General features: G+C 46.5%; 1 protein-coding gene across 2 annotated transcripts in view; it reads left to right on the forward strand.

Moving 5' to 3' along the window:
* GSR (glutathione-disulfide reductase) overlaps positions 1–16,698 on the forward strand; it is a 28,022-nt gene extending 11,324 nt beyond the window's left edge. Inside the window, exons 6-13 of one of the 2 annotated variants that reach the window (XM_077345615.1) lie at positions 1,302–1,356; positions 3,346–3,445; positions 4,594–4,680; positions 12,050–12,211; positions 12,971–13,082; positions 14,411–14,542; positions 15,789–15,922; positions 16,300–16,698. In XM_077345615.1, coding sequence (XP_077201730.1) covers positions 1,302–1,356; positions 3,346–3,445; positions 4,594–4,680; positions 12,050–12,211; positions 12,971–13,082; positions 14,411–14,542; positions 15,789–15,922; positions 16,300–16,449 — 932 coding nt within the window. In that variant the 3' untranslated portion in view covers positions 16,450–16,698. The remainder of the gene's footprint in view (positions 1–1,301; positions 1,357–3,345; positions 3,446–4,593; positions 4,681–12,049; positions 12,212–12,970; positions 13,083–14,410; positions 14,543–15,788; positions 15,923–16,299) is intronic. The other variant, XM_077345616.1, reaches the window with a different exon arrangement.
* Positions 16,699–16,954: the final 256 nt, after the last annotated feature.

Here is a 16,954-nt window from a genome sequence, read left to right on the forward strand (position 1 = left end):
GTTTGACATCAGCTGTTACTGTTTTGGACTTTAAGGGTGACTTTCCATTGACCCGAATGCCGAACTTAATAGCATTGTGGTCACTGTTCCCAATTGGTGCAACAACTACATCTCTCACCAGATCTTAAGACTCGCTCAGAACCAAGCCCAAGTTAACTAATCCTGGTTAGCTCTGTGACCAAGTTTCCAGTGCACTGTTTTGAAAATTTTGTAATCTGCCTTGAGTCTCAGTGAGGAAAGTAGACCGTAAATACAGCAAATAAACAAATGATGCCACATGAACTTAAGTTCAGTTAACAAAGTGGGAATTCTTGAGGAGTTAAGTCAGACATCAATGTTTTGAGGCTGCGGGCACCTTTGGAATTCTGAAACAGGATGGTGGGCACAACCACAGAAATGGCTGCCACAGGAGGCAAACACAAAATGGCTGCTGCAAAAGGTGAAGTCAACCCACACAAAGGAAGCCCAAGTGAAGGGGAGAAGAGCAATGATTTAAAAATGCACTGGGAAAGAAAAGTGATTTGGAGGGGGGAAGGAATGCAGGATAACTGAATTTGCCACTTCTTCTATTCCTTAGATCAGCTGTCTTGCTGGATTCAAGGAGGGGTCCACAAACTTGCCACCAGCTCAACCCCTCCCCAAGTCTCCCACCCTGCTTGACTCCCCAACAACTCTACTCCTGTTCCCCAGTCTTATGAAGTTTAGAGAGCTTGTGGGAGAGGCAGAGATTTCTCATTTGCACTTAGACATAGAAAAGGTTGAAAAACAAGGTGGAATTTCTCAGTTTATTTCCCGCATTATCCAGCCCAAGGGAGGGAAGTCTCTCCTGAGGCCTCTCACATGTGCAGAGAGGCATCATCAGGAATTTATAAGGGATGTCTTGCATTGAAACTTGAGGCTTGGAAAAAAAGAAAATGCATTACTGTAGACTCCTGCTGTTTCTTACTTTGGCACAAGCATGGCAACACAAACTGCCAGGCGTTTGACTCATCAGAGATCTTATCAAACATATAGCTGCGATCTGGGTATCATACACATTTATCACAATATCTATCAATACAGTTGCCTTGTCTGGGTTGCTGTTTTAATGTCCTGTTCTTTTAACGTGTGGTTTGGGATGCACTTGACGAGCATGTCTTCTTTTGTGGACAAGAGCAGGTTGAAGGGTGCCAACCACCACGCTGGGTCTGTTGGTGTATAAATCTGATCCATCTGAACATGCAGGCCCAGTATTTTGTGATTATGTTAAGCTGATTTTAAAAAATGGCAGCCTGTGCATAAAAGCCTGCCTTGCTTTACAGGAGCCAGTTTGGGAATTACCAGCGATGGGTTCTTTGAACTGGAAGAACTGCCTAGGTAAGGTTCAAATCAGTTCTGACACCCCAGCGCAAATCTATTTTCGTTCTTCCAATGAGTGGGTTTTTGCACTCCTTCTCTGAGACATGAAAGAAAACAAGTCGTTGACTTCTTAATGCAGCTTATATTATCCCAAGGTGTAGGCATAACTGTTGATGGGATGGATTCAAAGTTTATGTATTTATTTATATTTATATGATATATATATATTTACACCCCATGAATTCAAAGCTGGGTCATATAAATTTCAGCTTGGAGGATGGTTGGATCCACTCCAGTGTCTTGTATAACATCTGATCAGTCTTGATAAGATCTGATCAGCATGTATCAGAGCTAAGGGACAATTTCCTTTGTTCCTGTTAGTGATTGAGAAGCTGTGGGCCAGTTGAGGTTTAAAGGGACACTTCTTAATTCTGCTACCAAAAGGGATTTGCAGGTGTTTAACTGTGGGTTGTGCCTGCCATACGGCTATAGTCTGGTAACAAGTTGATTTACAAAAATCAGGGGAATGGGATAAAGGAAGCTGAAGGGGAAACACAAGAGAGTCAGATCCCTAGACGATGCTTAGAAGCTATTTAAAGCCATGCTAATTGAAGCCCAAATAGGTTAGGACAGATACTGCCAAGTCTAAAAGAAGGCCTGTATGGTTAACAGCACAAGTCAAAGAAGCTATAAAAATTAAAGAGGCATTTTTTAAAGTGTGGAAGGTCTGCCCTAATGAATTGAACAGGAAGGGCCATAGGCATTGGCAAAAGAAATGCAAGTCAAGAATTAGGTATGCAAACAGTCCTGGCTAATCTCAGAGTGTCCACCACTGATCTTGCCACACTATGCTGCAGCTTGCACTAGCGGAAACATATCCTGTGTGTCTTGTAAGCAATTCTTGTTCATACTGATTTGGCACACATGACTCCCAAGAGATCTTCTCTTTATTTCAAGCCACAGCATGTTGGGACAGAGCTATTTCTAGTAGTTTGCTTTACCTTGCAATTTAACTTACATGTTTCAGGTGGGCAGCCCTGTTGGTCTGAGGTAACAGGACAAAATATGAGTCCAAAGCCACCTTTAAGACCAACAAAGTTTTATTCCACATGTGAGATTTCATGTGCATGCACACTTCCTCAGACAATGGAACAAGAATCAGAAGACTACCGATATGAGAGAATAAATTAGTAAATTAGTAAACAGCATCACAACAAAAATGATAATGAAAATTGGATAGTTCCCTGCTAGAATAACAAAATCAGCCCTTTGGGTTCAATTGTCATTCACAAATGCCATAGGGGGAATAAAAATGTTACAAGTAGTGATTAATGACAAATGCTTTCCCAGTTAATTAAAAGATGGTGGGGACTAACAACAAGTATCTATTAATTATTTCCACAACTGGGAAAGCGTCTGCCATTAATCATAAACCTCGTTTACTAATTTTCTACTAATTTAGTCTCTTCTTATATCTGTACTCTTCTGATCCTTGTTCCATTGTCTGAGGGAGTGTGCATGCACTTACACCTTGAATAAAACTATGTTGGTCTTAAAGGTGCCCTCTGGCAATCAAAATTATGCTGGCAATCAAAACCTAAATGCAAAGAATCTGGCTTGTTTAGGTCATTTGGCTCATTTTAAATAACCTGAATTTAAAATATTAACAAAGTTTTCCAAATAAAATGCCACATACTGTGGGTGATTGACAGCAGCAGGCTTACTGAGCTCTGTGGCAGAACATTGCCTGAAAGTTTGTCCATCTCTTTGTCCAAGCCAAGGTGCTTACTTTTCATTCTTTGTTGAAACCTGGTATTTGAGGGAAAGGGCCAGAAACATCTCTAAAGGGATGGGTACTCTCTCTCTTTCCCTACCCTCCAATCACATAACACGACGGCAGGCAAGCCAGAAAGCTCTAAATGTTTAAACTTTTTAAATACAGGGTATAACTATGAATATATTTCAAGTTTTTGAGACAGGTATCCCATAATATATTCTTTCTCCCAGGCGCAGCATTGTTGTTGGTGCTGGGTACATAGCTGTGGAGATAGCTGGCATCCTTTCGACCCTAGGGTCAAAGACGTCCCTACTGATCCGTTATGGTGAGGTAAGGCAGATGGGCTCATGTGGTCAATATTCTGACTGCCGTCCAGGTTCATTCCTAGGAATAAGAGCTACATTCCCCTTCCTGTTGCTAGGCTGTCGCATTTCTTGGGACCGCCAAAGTGGCAGCTGAGTCAAAGAAAATTTACACAAGGAGTGTATATGGCTCCAGAGCTACATTGCATATGGGGTTGCCAGCTCCAGTTTGGGGGAATTCCTGGTGATTTTAGGGCAAAGTTTGGAGAAGGGAGGGGGCTCAGGAAGTGATGCCACAAAATCCTCTTCCAAAGTGGCTATTGCCTTAAGGGGGACTGATCTCTGTAGTCTGAAGACTAGCTTTAATTCTGCAAGAACTCCAGGACCCACTTGGAGGTTGGTAACCCAACATGTAATCTTTTAAAAACCCAGAAACCAAGACAGAGATTTTGTTGTGCTCATCTGGGGTCAATTATATGGTAAATATCTTTAAACGGACTCACTATGATTGGCACAACAAGCGAATCTTCCTTAGTGGCTGGATAAAAACAAAACGCCATAAGCTACTGATTATATTCCTGCTCCTCTCTTCATCTGTACAAACATTGCTTTATAGGTTTCTCTGCCCCCTGCTTTTCTTGCTGTGGCATGCTCATGTATGAATAATCATGGGGCAAGGGATAAGGATAGAAGAAGAGAACTTCTACAGTGCCTGAAGGTCACTGGAAACTCAGGCTGTCAGACTGGCCTATTGCTCAGTGGTAGTGAGGATAAAATAAGGACTGTTTGTGATTATGCTGCTTCCTCTAAGTAACATCAAAAGTACTGTGCATTTGGGAAGTCATCAACAGTGTTACCTTCTAGACTAGTGCATGTTCCGTGAAGAGCAAATAGAATGGGTGCTAAAAACTAGCTAGATTTCAATGCATAGCCTTTTTGTTTTGAAACTGGCATGCACTCAGATTTGAACTGTAAAACCTTGGAGCAAAGATGCTTCCTCCTTCATTACATGTCAAGGGGGAAAGGTATTCTGTCCCCAAATGGTGGAGGGGATATTACTTAAGACCTCATCTAAGGTGACATATAGTCATGCAAGTTCAGATAGATATGAGAGGATAATATTCAAGTGAATGCACAGCATGTCTGCTTGACCGGGCTGAATGATCTTCCATACAGGTGCTGAGGAACTTTGATTCAATGATCAGTTCAAATTGCACTCAAGAACTGGAGCATGGTGGTGTAGAAGTCTGGAAGCATTCGAAGGTTTGTACTGTTTTCCACTTTGAATGTCCAGGAATTTGTAGTCTTCCTGGTGCAAAATGTCCAGTTTCCAGTACCATTTCCTAACAGGAATCAGTGTGGTCATCTTCCAGTAAGCTTGTCCAGCTATATTATCTGGCTTACTTTCCTTGAATGTTTTTTACTTCTTCATAATATAAACAACCTTGCACACATACAATTATAAACCATTTTCAAGCATTGTTGTCATGCTTCATATTCATCTTCGTGGGTTCTGTGCAGTCCCACATGGGTTCTGCGAAGATCGCAGGCCTGCTTCGGAGAAATAACTAGCCAGCTTAAAGCTCAAAACACTCCCAAGAGTGCTAGCCCCTCCCTTCACAGGGTGACTTTCCCGCCCAAAGTCACGTGATGTGGGAGGAGCTAGCAATCTCCCCTCAGTCCTTTTTTTGCCGCTGGTAGGAGAAGGACGCTAGCTAGCTAGCTCTCTATTCACCTCAGGTGAGAATTTAATTTTCTGACAGGAAAACTTTTGCCAATACTCTGGAAAATGGCTTTATTCAAGAAATGTGGTCAATGTGGAGCCAAGATGGCTCAATCCGACCACCATTCATCTTGCCTACTTTGTTTAGGCGAAGGACACTCAGTGTCTACTTGCCCTGCTTGTAGGAGACTCACTCCTAAAACAAGGGATGAGAGGGCACGACGCTTGAAGGCAGCTCTTTGGGAAAAATCCCTTATGGCTCCTGAAACTTCAGGGCCTTCCACTTCTACAGCCCCCCCTCAGGGGCCTTCTGGTGGTAAAGGCCTGAACAAGGCGGCCTCAGAACCACCAAAAAAGAAGAGGAAGAGGGCTGCCCCACGATCCAGAGCCTCAACCCCCTTACCATCGGGGACATCCAGGAGGATCACGAGGCAATCTTCTCCCTCGCCACCGAGACGGAGATCGGGATCGAGAGGCCGTTCGGGAGACCGGGCTTCGGCCTCGGGTATGGCTGTGCGAGCTGCTGACTCACCCTTGCAGCCTTCGGCGCCGGCGCAGTCTGTTGCTCCCTCGATGTCGATGGACCCTCCCGAAATGACGTCTGAGCCTTCGACGTCTAGAGGGCCTCAGTTGGAGTCTTTGGAACCGCGACCGGAGCAACAGCCGGATGATGCGAGCCCTCGCCTCCGACGCTCGCCGCCGACGCTTCGGCGCCATCTTTCTCCCTCGTCGTCGGACGATGACGTCGTACGACCTCGACGTCGACGCCGGCTTTCGTCTTCGGCGTCGTCTACGGAGTCCCTGGTACCTATGATGGTGCCAGCGTCTTGGCGCCGCTGGGGTCGGCCGTTGCCGAAAGACATTCCTTCTTCGGGACGTCGTTCTTCCGTTCCCGCTGCGCGTTCGCCTACTCGGGGCTCTGACTCTGACGACTCTCGGCAACAACGACAGGCCTCTTTGTCTGCTCGACGACGGGGACATTCTTCCTTACCGGGTCGACGTCGTGACCCTCTGCCACTTCGTAGTCGGGAGCATTCTTCCTCCCCGTCTGATCAACGTCGAGGCGATCGCCTGCCTTCGTCGCCTGGTCGACCCCAGGACCACTCCTCTCCCCCATCTGTGAGGAGTCGAGAAGACCTGTCTCTGTCCCCGGTACGTGTATCGTCGCCGAATCGACGTCGAGACCGTACTGCTATCCCGTCGTCACCTCGACGCCGACGGCAAGCTTCTCCCTCAACGTCGAGACTGCCACGTCGAGACAAGGACATGGACTCTTTTATTGAGTATGAGGACCTTGATGACTCTGTTGATTTATCCCCCCTGAGGAGGTTGGGGTTGTTTCGGGTCAATCCCCGACAGATGAGATCAAGCCTTATGCTGAACAATTGATCCGCATGGCGAATGCACTTAAGTTGCAGTACAGGGTTGTCTCTGAAAAATCTGAAGACCCCTTAATGGAGTTTTTGTACTCCCCTGATTTGGGGCCTATTATGCTTCCCCTGATTCGCGGTGTGTCAGAGGTCTTGGAGAAGACTTGGCAGACACCTGCCTCTGCCCCTCCTACGTCACGGAAAATAGACCACCTATATAGAGTTCAGGAGGAGGGCTGTGCATATTTATATAAACATCCCAAATCGTCTTCTGTATTTTCTGCCATATTACCTGGCAGAGGTAAAACCGAACAGCACTCCACGCCCTTAGATAGGGAAGGTCGGAAGATGGATGCCTTTGGCAGGCGCCTTTACTCTTCGGCCGCTTTAGGCATTAGAATTGCCAATTTCCAGACTGTCATGAGTCGCTACCAGGCTACTCTCTGGGAGAGGTTGGAACCTGTGCTGGCAGGTCTGCCTGATGAATACAAGACCCTGGTTCAGGCCCTACTGTCTGAGGGAAAGGACTTGGCCAAGCAGCAGGTAAAGGCCTCTCGACACGCAGTTGACTGCTTAGGTAGAGTAATGTCTACCTCTGTAGTCATGCGCCGCTATTCGTGGCTGAAATCCTCAACACTTCCGGCTGACATTAAAACAGCCCTGGAGGACTTGCCGTTTGAGGGGAACGAACTGTTCAGCCCTCAAACGGATGACGTGCTTGAAAGAATGCGTAAATACAAGCTCCAGGCTAGATCACTGGGCATTGGAGGCTCCACTACGGTCCAATCCCGCCCTCGGCAGTGGACCCGCCCCTCCTTTCGTACACAATCATTTCGTTCCCGATTTTTTGAAAATAGGTCTCGGGCCTTTTCCCCTGCCCCAAGGTTTCGGCAGCAGTCGAAAAGGAGAGGAGGGCCCCGTAATAGGTCACAAGGGGGTGACAGAGGGGCTAGGGGCAGACAAACCCAGTCGCAATGACTGGCCGTCCCTGAACGCCCTGTTGGCGCTTTAGCTGGTTTTGCGCAAGCATGGTCCTTGATTACTCAGAGTTTATGGGTACGCTCAATAATAAACTTTGGTTATTTTTTGGAGTTTTCTGAGACACCTCCTTTAAGGTTACCATCTTTACAGGTTACATTGGTGGAGCCTGATATGGCAAAGGAGATTGGTGAATTGTTGCATAAAGGGGCAATCCGGTGTCTGGGATCATTCCCCTCGTCTCCGGGATTCTATTCCAACTACTTTATTGTCGATAAAAAGGATGGTGGAAAAAGGCCTATTTTAGATCTTCGGCACCTTAACGAATATATACTGCCCAAACGATTTAGGATGTTATCCTTGTTTGATCTCCTTCCACTTTTGTCTGGAGACCTGTGGTTTGCCAAGGTAGATCTGAAAGACGCCTATTTCCACATCGCCATACACCCAACCTGTACCAAATACTTACGCTTCTACGCAGCTGGGCTCCATTATGAGTACACCGTTCTCCCATTTGGGTTATCCTCTGCCCCGAGAGTTTTTACTAAGGTCACAAACGTGGTGGTCTCTCATCTCCGTACCCAGGGTATTTTACTTTATCCGTACCTAGACGACTGGTTGCTTGTCGGGCATTCTGCGGATGAGCTGCGCTCTGCTATCACCCTTTCTGTAAACCTCCTAACGTCGTTGGGGTTTAACATTAATTCTGACAAATCTACGCTTGTTCCTACTTGATCTCTCGAGTTTATTGGTGCACTTTTAGATAGTAATGCCCACATGGCCTTTCTGCCACATAGCAGAGTACTGAAGCTGTCTGCAATGGCACAGAAGACAGGGTTTCACAGGTACCAAACCGTTTATCACATACAATCCCTGCTGGGCCACATGGCTTCCACTGCGGCGGTCACACCACATGCTAGATTACACATGAGACCTCTGCAGTTATGGTTCCTTTCCGTTTGTAAGCCACATTTGGTCAGTATGTGGAAGCGTTTCTCGATTCCGAGACGGGTGGCACGCTCCTTGTCCTGGTGGGCGAATCCTTCAAACCTTTCGAGGGGCGTTCCTCTAGGACCGCAAAAGGAGGAGTTGATTTTATATACCGATGCTTCTCTTTTTGGATGGGGCACCCACTGTGGACAACTCTCTGCACAGGGTGTTTGGTCTTCCTATGAAGCATCCTTACATATTAACTTATTAGAGCTTCGGGCAGTAAGGAATGCTCTTCTTTCGTTTACAGATATCCTCAGAGGAAAACGGATACTGGTCACCACCGACAACGTGGCCACAGTATATTACATCCGGAAACAGGGTGGTACAAGGTCAAAACCCTATGCAGGGAAGCCATAAGGCTTTGGAACCTAGCAGCCGGTACCAACATTCAGCTGTCAGCAGTTCATATAGCAGGAGACCAGAACACCTGGGCAGACGCCCTGAGCAGGGACGTGAACCGGCTACAAGAGTGGTCCCTGGCTGCCCAATACCTCGAACCTGTGTTTCAAAGATGGGGGACACCTTCGATAGATTTGTTTGCGACGGCCGCAAATACAAAATGCCTCCATTTTTGCTCCAGAGGGGGAGCAGACCCCAGGTCTCTGGGGGATGCTTTCGAGTGCCAGTGGGAGAGGTTCTTTTGCTATGCCTTCCCTCCCTTCGGTCTTCTAGGACGAGTGGTGGCCAGGCTTCTGTCAGGGAACACTCATGCCATACTAATAACACCCTTTTGGACCCAAAAGACCTGGTTTCCTGCCCTGTTTCGGCTGGCTCAGGGCCAGTTTTTGCACCTACCATGCCAGACCAACCTGTTACGTTGGGGGAAATTCCTGCATCCCAACCCGCAACCACTTCACTTGACAGCGTGGCGCATCCAACCTCGAGTGCCCTTTCAGTAAAGCACATTTTGGAATCCGCTAGAAGGCCTTCGACTCGCCGCTCATATTCGAGTAAATGGCTCAAATTTGAGCAATGGGCTCTTTTAAATGACTGTAACGCTGTGTCTTGTGACATTTCTAAAATACTCTCTTATTTAACATCACTGAAGGAGTCAGGCCTCTCCACCTCTTCAGTCAAGGTCCACTTGGCTGCGATTTCGGCCTCCCATGAATGGGTGGAGGGCAAACCTGTTTTTTCGCATCCGCTATCTCATGTGTTTTTAAAGGGTCTGAAAAATTTGTTTCCCCCAGTCTCCCCTTTGATTCCCCAATGGAGTCTGTCACTTGTTCTGTCTGCTCTCACCCATAAACCGTTTGAACCTATGGCTACAACGGATCTGTCTTTTTTGTCATACAAGGTAGCCTTCCTTGTGGCTGTTACGTCAGCACGACGAGTGGGGGAACTGGCGGCCCTGTCTATGGAGCCCCCCTTTTTACAACTGTTCACAGACCGGGTAATCCTGCGACCTAGTGTAGCCTTTTTACCTAAGGTGGTTTCTAGATTCCATCTGGGACAGTCCCTGACCCTTCCAGTTTTCTTCCCAAATCCATCGTCACACTTCGAAAAACAGATGCATACTTTGGACGTTAGACGGGCCATTTTGTTTTATTTGAACAGAACTCAACAATTCAGAAAGGTTAATTCACTTTTTGTATGCTTCAGAGGTATCAACCAGGGTAAGGCTGCTACCTCTCAGACACTTTCCCGTTGGATAGTACAGGCGATTCGGCATGCATATAGACTTTCCAAGCTGGATTGCCCCTGGCGGATTACCGCGCATTCCACTAGAGCTCAGGCGACGTCAGCAGTGTTCGCAGCAGGGCTTCCCATGGCCGACATCTGCAAGGCGGCTACTTGGTCGACGCCGGGGACTTTTGTTCGACATTATTCCCTGGACGTCGACTCTACTAGAGATGCGGCGGTGGGAAAAGCAGTACTCCAATCACTACTGCGCACATAGCCCACCCCAGCTCCACGGTGAGTGATCTTGTTAATCTCCCATGTGGGACTGCACAGAACCCACGAAGATGAAAACAGGGTTGCACTTACCTGTAACTGTTGTTCATCGAGTGGTGTTCTGTGCAGTCACACAACCCTCCCTCCATCCCCACTGGGCCGCTATGTATTGATTGGAAATGGTTTCCAGCGGCAAGGGGTTAGGACTGAGGGGAGATTGCTAGCTCCTCCCACATCACGTGACTTTGGGCGGGAAAGTCACCCTGTGAAGGGAGGGGCTAGCACTCTTGGGAGTGTTTTGAGCTTTAAGCTGGCTAGTTATTTCTCCGAAGCAGGCCTGCGATCTTCGCAGAACCCATGTGTGACTGCACAGAACACCACTCGATGAACAACAGTTACAGGTAAGTGCAACCCTGTTTTCCTCTCAATGTATTATTTAATTAATCTCAATTGTTAAAGCTATTACTATGGCTAATAACCAAATCTGGGAACCATACTATTTTGACTTTTATTTGAGTCAGCTAAACCAGTAGCGAAGACAGATTCTTTAATTTGGATTTGGTTTCAAAATACTAGAGGGGGGGAAAAGAGTGGTTTTCCCCCCAATTCTGGTGAGCGGAAGGCACATACTTACTGTGTAACTGTCCTGTGTAAAATGCCCTCGAGAAACTTCTGACTGTGAATTATTAACTTCCCAAACATAAGTCTTGTTCCGAGCCTTGCTCAGTCCTTGCATACTGAGGATCTTGGCTTCCTTGATTAAGTCAATCCGTCTCAGGTTGGGTTTTCCCTGGCATTGTCTTTCCCGGTGACACTTGTCTTCTCATAATGCGACCAAAAGTACAATAATTTCTATCTATTTCAATAAAAATGAAAATGGTGTCCAAGTAGCTTTCTGAACCAGTGAAGCTGAATTCCATAACAGTGTTAACACGGGGTCCCAGTTGCCTGAGAAATATGCGAGTTTATAAATGTTTCACAAGAATTATACTTACAAAACACATACGTGCAATACAGAATAAATAAAAACAAACAGGTTATTGGGTTTTGTTGCATCAAGTCACAGATGACTTATGGTGACCTTGTAGGTTTTTTATGGCAAGTGAGGTTCAGCGGTGGTTTGCCATGCCTGCCTGTTTCAAGACCCAAGTATTCCTTGGAGGAGTCCCACCCAAATACTTGCCAGAGCTTACCCTGCTGGGTTATCCAGGTTAGAGCATGGTCAGATTTAGGCAGAAATAAAACTAAATTTGGAAAAGATGGGCAAAAACAGACACCAGCTAACAAAAAACAATCAAGGCTGTTTTAAAGCAAGTTGCTTGCTAATCCAGGGAGATATAAGATGCCGTGCCTGGCATGCAAGCACCACAACTCTTCTGACTCCAGAGATTTCCCCACACTTTTTAAAAAATGTTCTATCAGAAAGCTGGAAACTGGCTGGGTTTTATTTTGAAAATTTAAACAAACAATCCTGCGCTTGTGTTGAATGTCAGCTGAAACAAAGCCCTGCCTACAGCAAAAATGTTGATATTGTTGAATCATGTACCTGTTTAGCTCCTATAACTGAGAACAAAGAAAGTGGGCTTTGAACCTTGAAAATGCTTTGCTTGCAACTGTTCCTGATGGTTAACGCAATACAGGATGTTTTGCTCTTTCTTCTGACCTTCACCAGGTCAAATCGGTCAAAAAATTACCTTCTGGCCTGTTGGCAGTAACTGTAACATCCTCTCCTCCCAGTCAGAAACCAACCGTCAACACAATTGAGGATGTTGACTGTCTGTTGTGGGCCATCGGGAGGCAGCCAAACACCGAGGAGCTGAATCTTGGCCGGCTGGTAAGCAGAGGGATGATCTCCTCTGTTCTGCATGGAACACAACTGCCCTGTTCCGTGCTGTTCTCTTTTATTGTAGCTTCTGAGATAATGTACTGAACACTTGGAAAACGTCCCATTTTTTTTTACCGCAGATTTCATGTTGAGCATATAGCCTCCAGCTTGACTGCTCTTTCAAACAGCTCCCTGTCTGACTGATGTGTTTAAACACTCAAGCTACGTAGGAAAAAGAATTCCCGCTCAGAGCCCACATTGCACACGCGTACCTTGAAGCAGGGGTATCATAGAATCATAGGGCCATTTAGGCCATCTAGTCCAACCCCCTGCTCTACGCAGGATCAGCCCTAAGCATCCTAAAGCATCCAAGAAAAGTGTGTACCCAACCTTTGCTTGAAGACTGCCAGTGAAGGGGAGCTCACCACCTCCTTAGGCAGCCTATTCCACTGCTGAACTACTCTGACTGTGAAAATGTGTTTCCTGATATCTAGCCTATATCGTTGTACTTGTAGTTTAAAACCCATTACTGCGTGTCCTCTCCTCTGCAGCCAAGAAAAGTCAACCTGTGGTCCTTCAGATGTCCATGGGCTACAATTCCCATAGGAATTGTAGTCCATGGACATCTGAAGGACCACAGATTGACTACCCCTGCCTTGAAGGACATGAACGTTATGTGGCAACGTGTCAAAGATTCCTCAGTGCTATTTGTTAGTCACGCTTCTCTGGGATGCCAATTATGATTTGAACTTTTGTTTCTAACATCAGGCTCTTAAGGTCGACCCTGCTGGCCACATTATTGTTGACGAGTTCCAGAACACCAGCCGGCAGGGGATCTACGCTGTTGGAGATGTATGCGGGAAAGCGCTTCTTACCCCAGGTAATACTCATAGACTCTATAAGGGATTGTGTGTGCAAGGTGATCCAATCTGCACCAAAAACAGAGGAAGGGCTACAAAAAAAAATGAGTATAGTGCAACAGCAATCTAGGGTTATTTTTTCCCATTTTTACTTTCTCTATATCATGCATAGGATATAAAGTACCACTTAAAAAAAACACACAGTAAACCTGCTGCAATAGTGCCAGCGTCTTATGGGAGATGCTGGAGCTCCCACCATGTTAAGTTCCAAAACAGCTTCCCAGTTAAGAGTTCTCATGTTATCAGTGCCCAATCCAAGTTGACCCTTCAGATGCTTTCTCAAGATGCAAACAGACATGACAAAGATCATGGACAAGTCGATAAATAGTAAATAGTGCACTTTTTTTTTGGGGGGGGGAGTTAACTCTTGAATGTCCTCTTAGTTTTCCAGCCATGTTAGCATTTTAAAGGATACATTTTCTTTAAAAGAGTTAATTATTAATATGAATTTCAGTTACAAAACTGAGCACTGGTGGGAGGCCTCAATCCCATCTTCCCCTGCTCTGTAGCTGGATGCAGAATTTCTAGCTGATAAGCTTACTCTTGAATTTTGTCAGACCTGCTAATACCCCTAATGGAGTTTCTAAATTTTTTTTCCAGTTGCAGGGATGCTATTGCTGTTCATTTCTTAAGAATTTGTGTTCTAATTTCCAGTTGAAACTGATGCCTTTGAGATATTGTTATAACCTAAGAATACCAAATACAGCTGTAGCTTCTCTCATGCTGGAGAGCCAGCTTGGCGTAGTGGTTATGAGCGGCAGCTTCTAATCTGGCAGGCCAGGTTTGATTCCCTACTCCTCCACATGCAGCCAGCTGGGTGACCTTGGGCTCATCAGTCTTGATAGAGCTGTTCTGACCAAGAAGTTCTGTCAGAGCTCTCTCTGCCTCATCTACCTCACAGGATATCTGTTGTAGGGAGAGAAAGGAAAGGCAATTATAAGCCACTTTTAGACTCCTTTGGGCAGTGAAAAGCGAGGGATATAAACCAACTCTTCTTCTTCTACCTGTGCTGAGGTGCCCCATTACATACCTTGAGAAAATCACTCTCTTTACCGGCATTGTGAATGCAAGCATCAAATGAGACATGCACCTACTACAAACATACGAAAAAAATCTCACATGGGAGTGGGCTGGCCCTCAGCAAGCTATCTATGAACTGATACAACCCTTCCCTGGGGCAGCTGATACAATGCTACAATATTATTTTGTACAGATTCCATCAACAGGTTAATGAACTGGATACTACCAGGCTAAGTTAAATTGACAACTCAGATTTCATTCTTAACAGTTGCAATAGCGGCTGGCAGGAAATTGGCACACAGACTTTTTGAAGGTAAAGGAGATGCCAAACTTGACTACAGCAACATCCCTACTGTGGTCTTCAGCCACCCGCCTATCGGAACAGTGGGACTAACGGAAGGTAGGTTCCTGGGTCTCGTCATCTGGGTGGCAGTACACAAGGCGCTCCGGCAACACAATCTTTAGGGGCTATGCTATTAATAATGCAGAGCAGAGTTTTCTCCCAGAGTGGCTTAAGGTAGCGGTCCCCAACCTTTCTCAGGTCAGAGACTGCCTCCGGAGTGAGGGAAGAGCTGACGGCCTGGGTGCTGCGAAAACGCGCATGTGCAATTGCCGCGCATGCGTGTTTTCGCCACCAGGTGGCGCTAACGCACATGCGTGGCAACTACGCATGCGTGTTTTCGCCACTAGGGGGCGCTAACGCGCATGCACAGCAACAGCACGCATGCGCGTTTGCGTCACCGCCATGCCGGCGGCTGCACCTGCCTCTTCCCTTCCTTCTTGCTGCCGGCAGGGGAAAGCAGGCGTGGCTGGCAGTGGCCCGGTACCGTGGCCTTTGCGGCCCGCCACCGGGCCGCAGACCAGGGGTTGATGACCCCTGGCTTAAGGTATCCCTATATCTCCCCTTCCATTGTTCAGAGGACTGCTATTAAACTACTGCTTACTAACACTATAGGGTGGTTCTTATCCCTCCACTGAGTCAAATTTGAATCCTCCCTCCAACAGCAGAGCTGCTTTAATTTAAGGAAGGCTCCAAACGTTCAGCGGATTGCCAGAATCCACCTTATTGGGAACTAGAATCGCTAAACTCTCCATATTTAAGCGCTCAAGCTGCAAACATCAAAATCTGGGTTCCAGAGAATATCTCAGCACAAGGTCAGGGCTTGAATCCTATATGCCTACTCTGCATGCACCTCTTTCCTCCAGCTGCTCCCCAGGCAGCCCTCCACTGCAGAGTTCTTTGGGGCTCATTGAAAAACACGGGGATTGCCCAAAGGAAGCACCTACTGCCAAAGGAAGTGAACTTCCCAGCTGAGGGCTGCCTCTGCAGGGTCCGGAGAGAGGCACATGCAGTCCACTGGATCCAAGCCCATGCAAAAGCTTAGAAAAAGTTGGAAGGTGCAGGATGGTTGTTTACAAGGAAGCTTTTCAAAGCCTAACAGGCATACTTAGCATTCAGCTTCATGGGTCATGCCCATTGCAGCGCACTAGCAGAAAGCTAATTACAGACCCCATTCTAAGTGTTGCCTTCAGGAGGAAATAACACTTCTGTCCAAGCATGAGCTATGTGGTTTTGCCTCAGTCACACATAACGCCCAACATAGCCTTTTTATCGTGATGTCTTAAGTTTTTGTGCTGTCTTCCAGCCGAAGCTGTAGCTACCTATGGACGGGAGAACGTCAAGGTTTATACGACTTCTTTCATCCCAATGTACCACGCAGTTACCACAAGGAAAACAAAGTGTGCCATGAAACTGGTTTGCGCCACTCCACAGGAAAAGGTAGGAGGGGAAACACCTGCAACAGGTAGAGGTTCTTTTGTTACGCACCTTGATCTCACATACGGAGCACTCTTTACTCAACAGTTTTTAATTCACAAAGCTGGGGCCACAGTTAAACACTCTAGTTTCTCTTCAGATCACATAAATCCTGTCTTTGGTGTCTAAAAGGCAGGGGTAGGCAAACTGTGGCCCTCCAAATGCTGGCAGGGGCTCATGGGAATTGTAGTCCATGGACATCTGGAGGGCCACAGTTTGCTTACCCCTGCCAAAAGCAGACTGCTATGTAAAGACTCTATTTAAAAAAAAAACCCGACACTTGGTTGGAGTCCAAAAGCCTTGTTGTGTTTGGCACGCTCATGTCTCTCTTGTGTTTTAAGGTGGTGGGAGTTCATATGCAAGGACTGGGATGCGATGAAATGCTCCAGGGCTTTGCAGTGGCCGTCAAAATGGGAGCCACCAAGGCTGACTTTGATGAGACCGTGGCCATTCACCCAACTTCGTCAGAAGAGCTGGTCACCCTTCGTTAACAGACTGCACCCGCCCGAAGCTTAGCGGACACATTGTATGAGATGCCCCAAGAGCAACCAAATCCAGAATCATGCTCAGCCCACCCCGTGCCTGAGGAGAAGACTTGAATTGTATTCTCCTTTCTTGCTGAACTTTGCTGCAAATCTGGCTATCTGCAAATGAACGGTGAGAAGAACTGGTCGCTGGAAGTGAGGGGCTAAAACAATTTGAGAAGATTATCAGACAAATAAATGGGGTTTTAAAATCAATAGTACTCAGTTTGATGGGGTGGAAGTGCCCACAGCTATTTTAAAAAAAAACGTGCAACCTTTACACATCAGATACCTCACTGGGAAAGGGGCAGCCAGTGAAAGTTAGTAAGGGATGAAAGCCAGAAAAGGAAACATACCTAAGCACAGTATTCCGAGGACAGAGAAAACATGATCTACCTCAGTAGCAGAGCCTTATCTGACTCAAGTAAATCAAGCTTACTAGACATCACCCACCGGTTTCCAAGCTTGCTCT

This window comes from Paroedura picta, chromosome 7 (genome assembly GCF_049243985.1).
Source record: "Paroedura picta isolate Pp20150507F chromosome 7, Ppicta_v3.0, whole genome shotgun sequence".
NCBI classification, from domain to species: Eukaryota; Metazoa; Chordata; class Lepidosauria; order Squamata; family Gekkonidae; genus Paroedura; species Paroedura picta.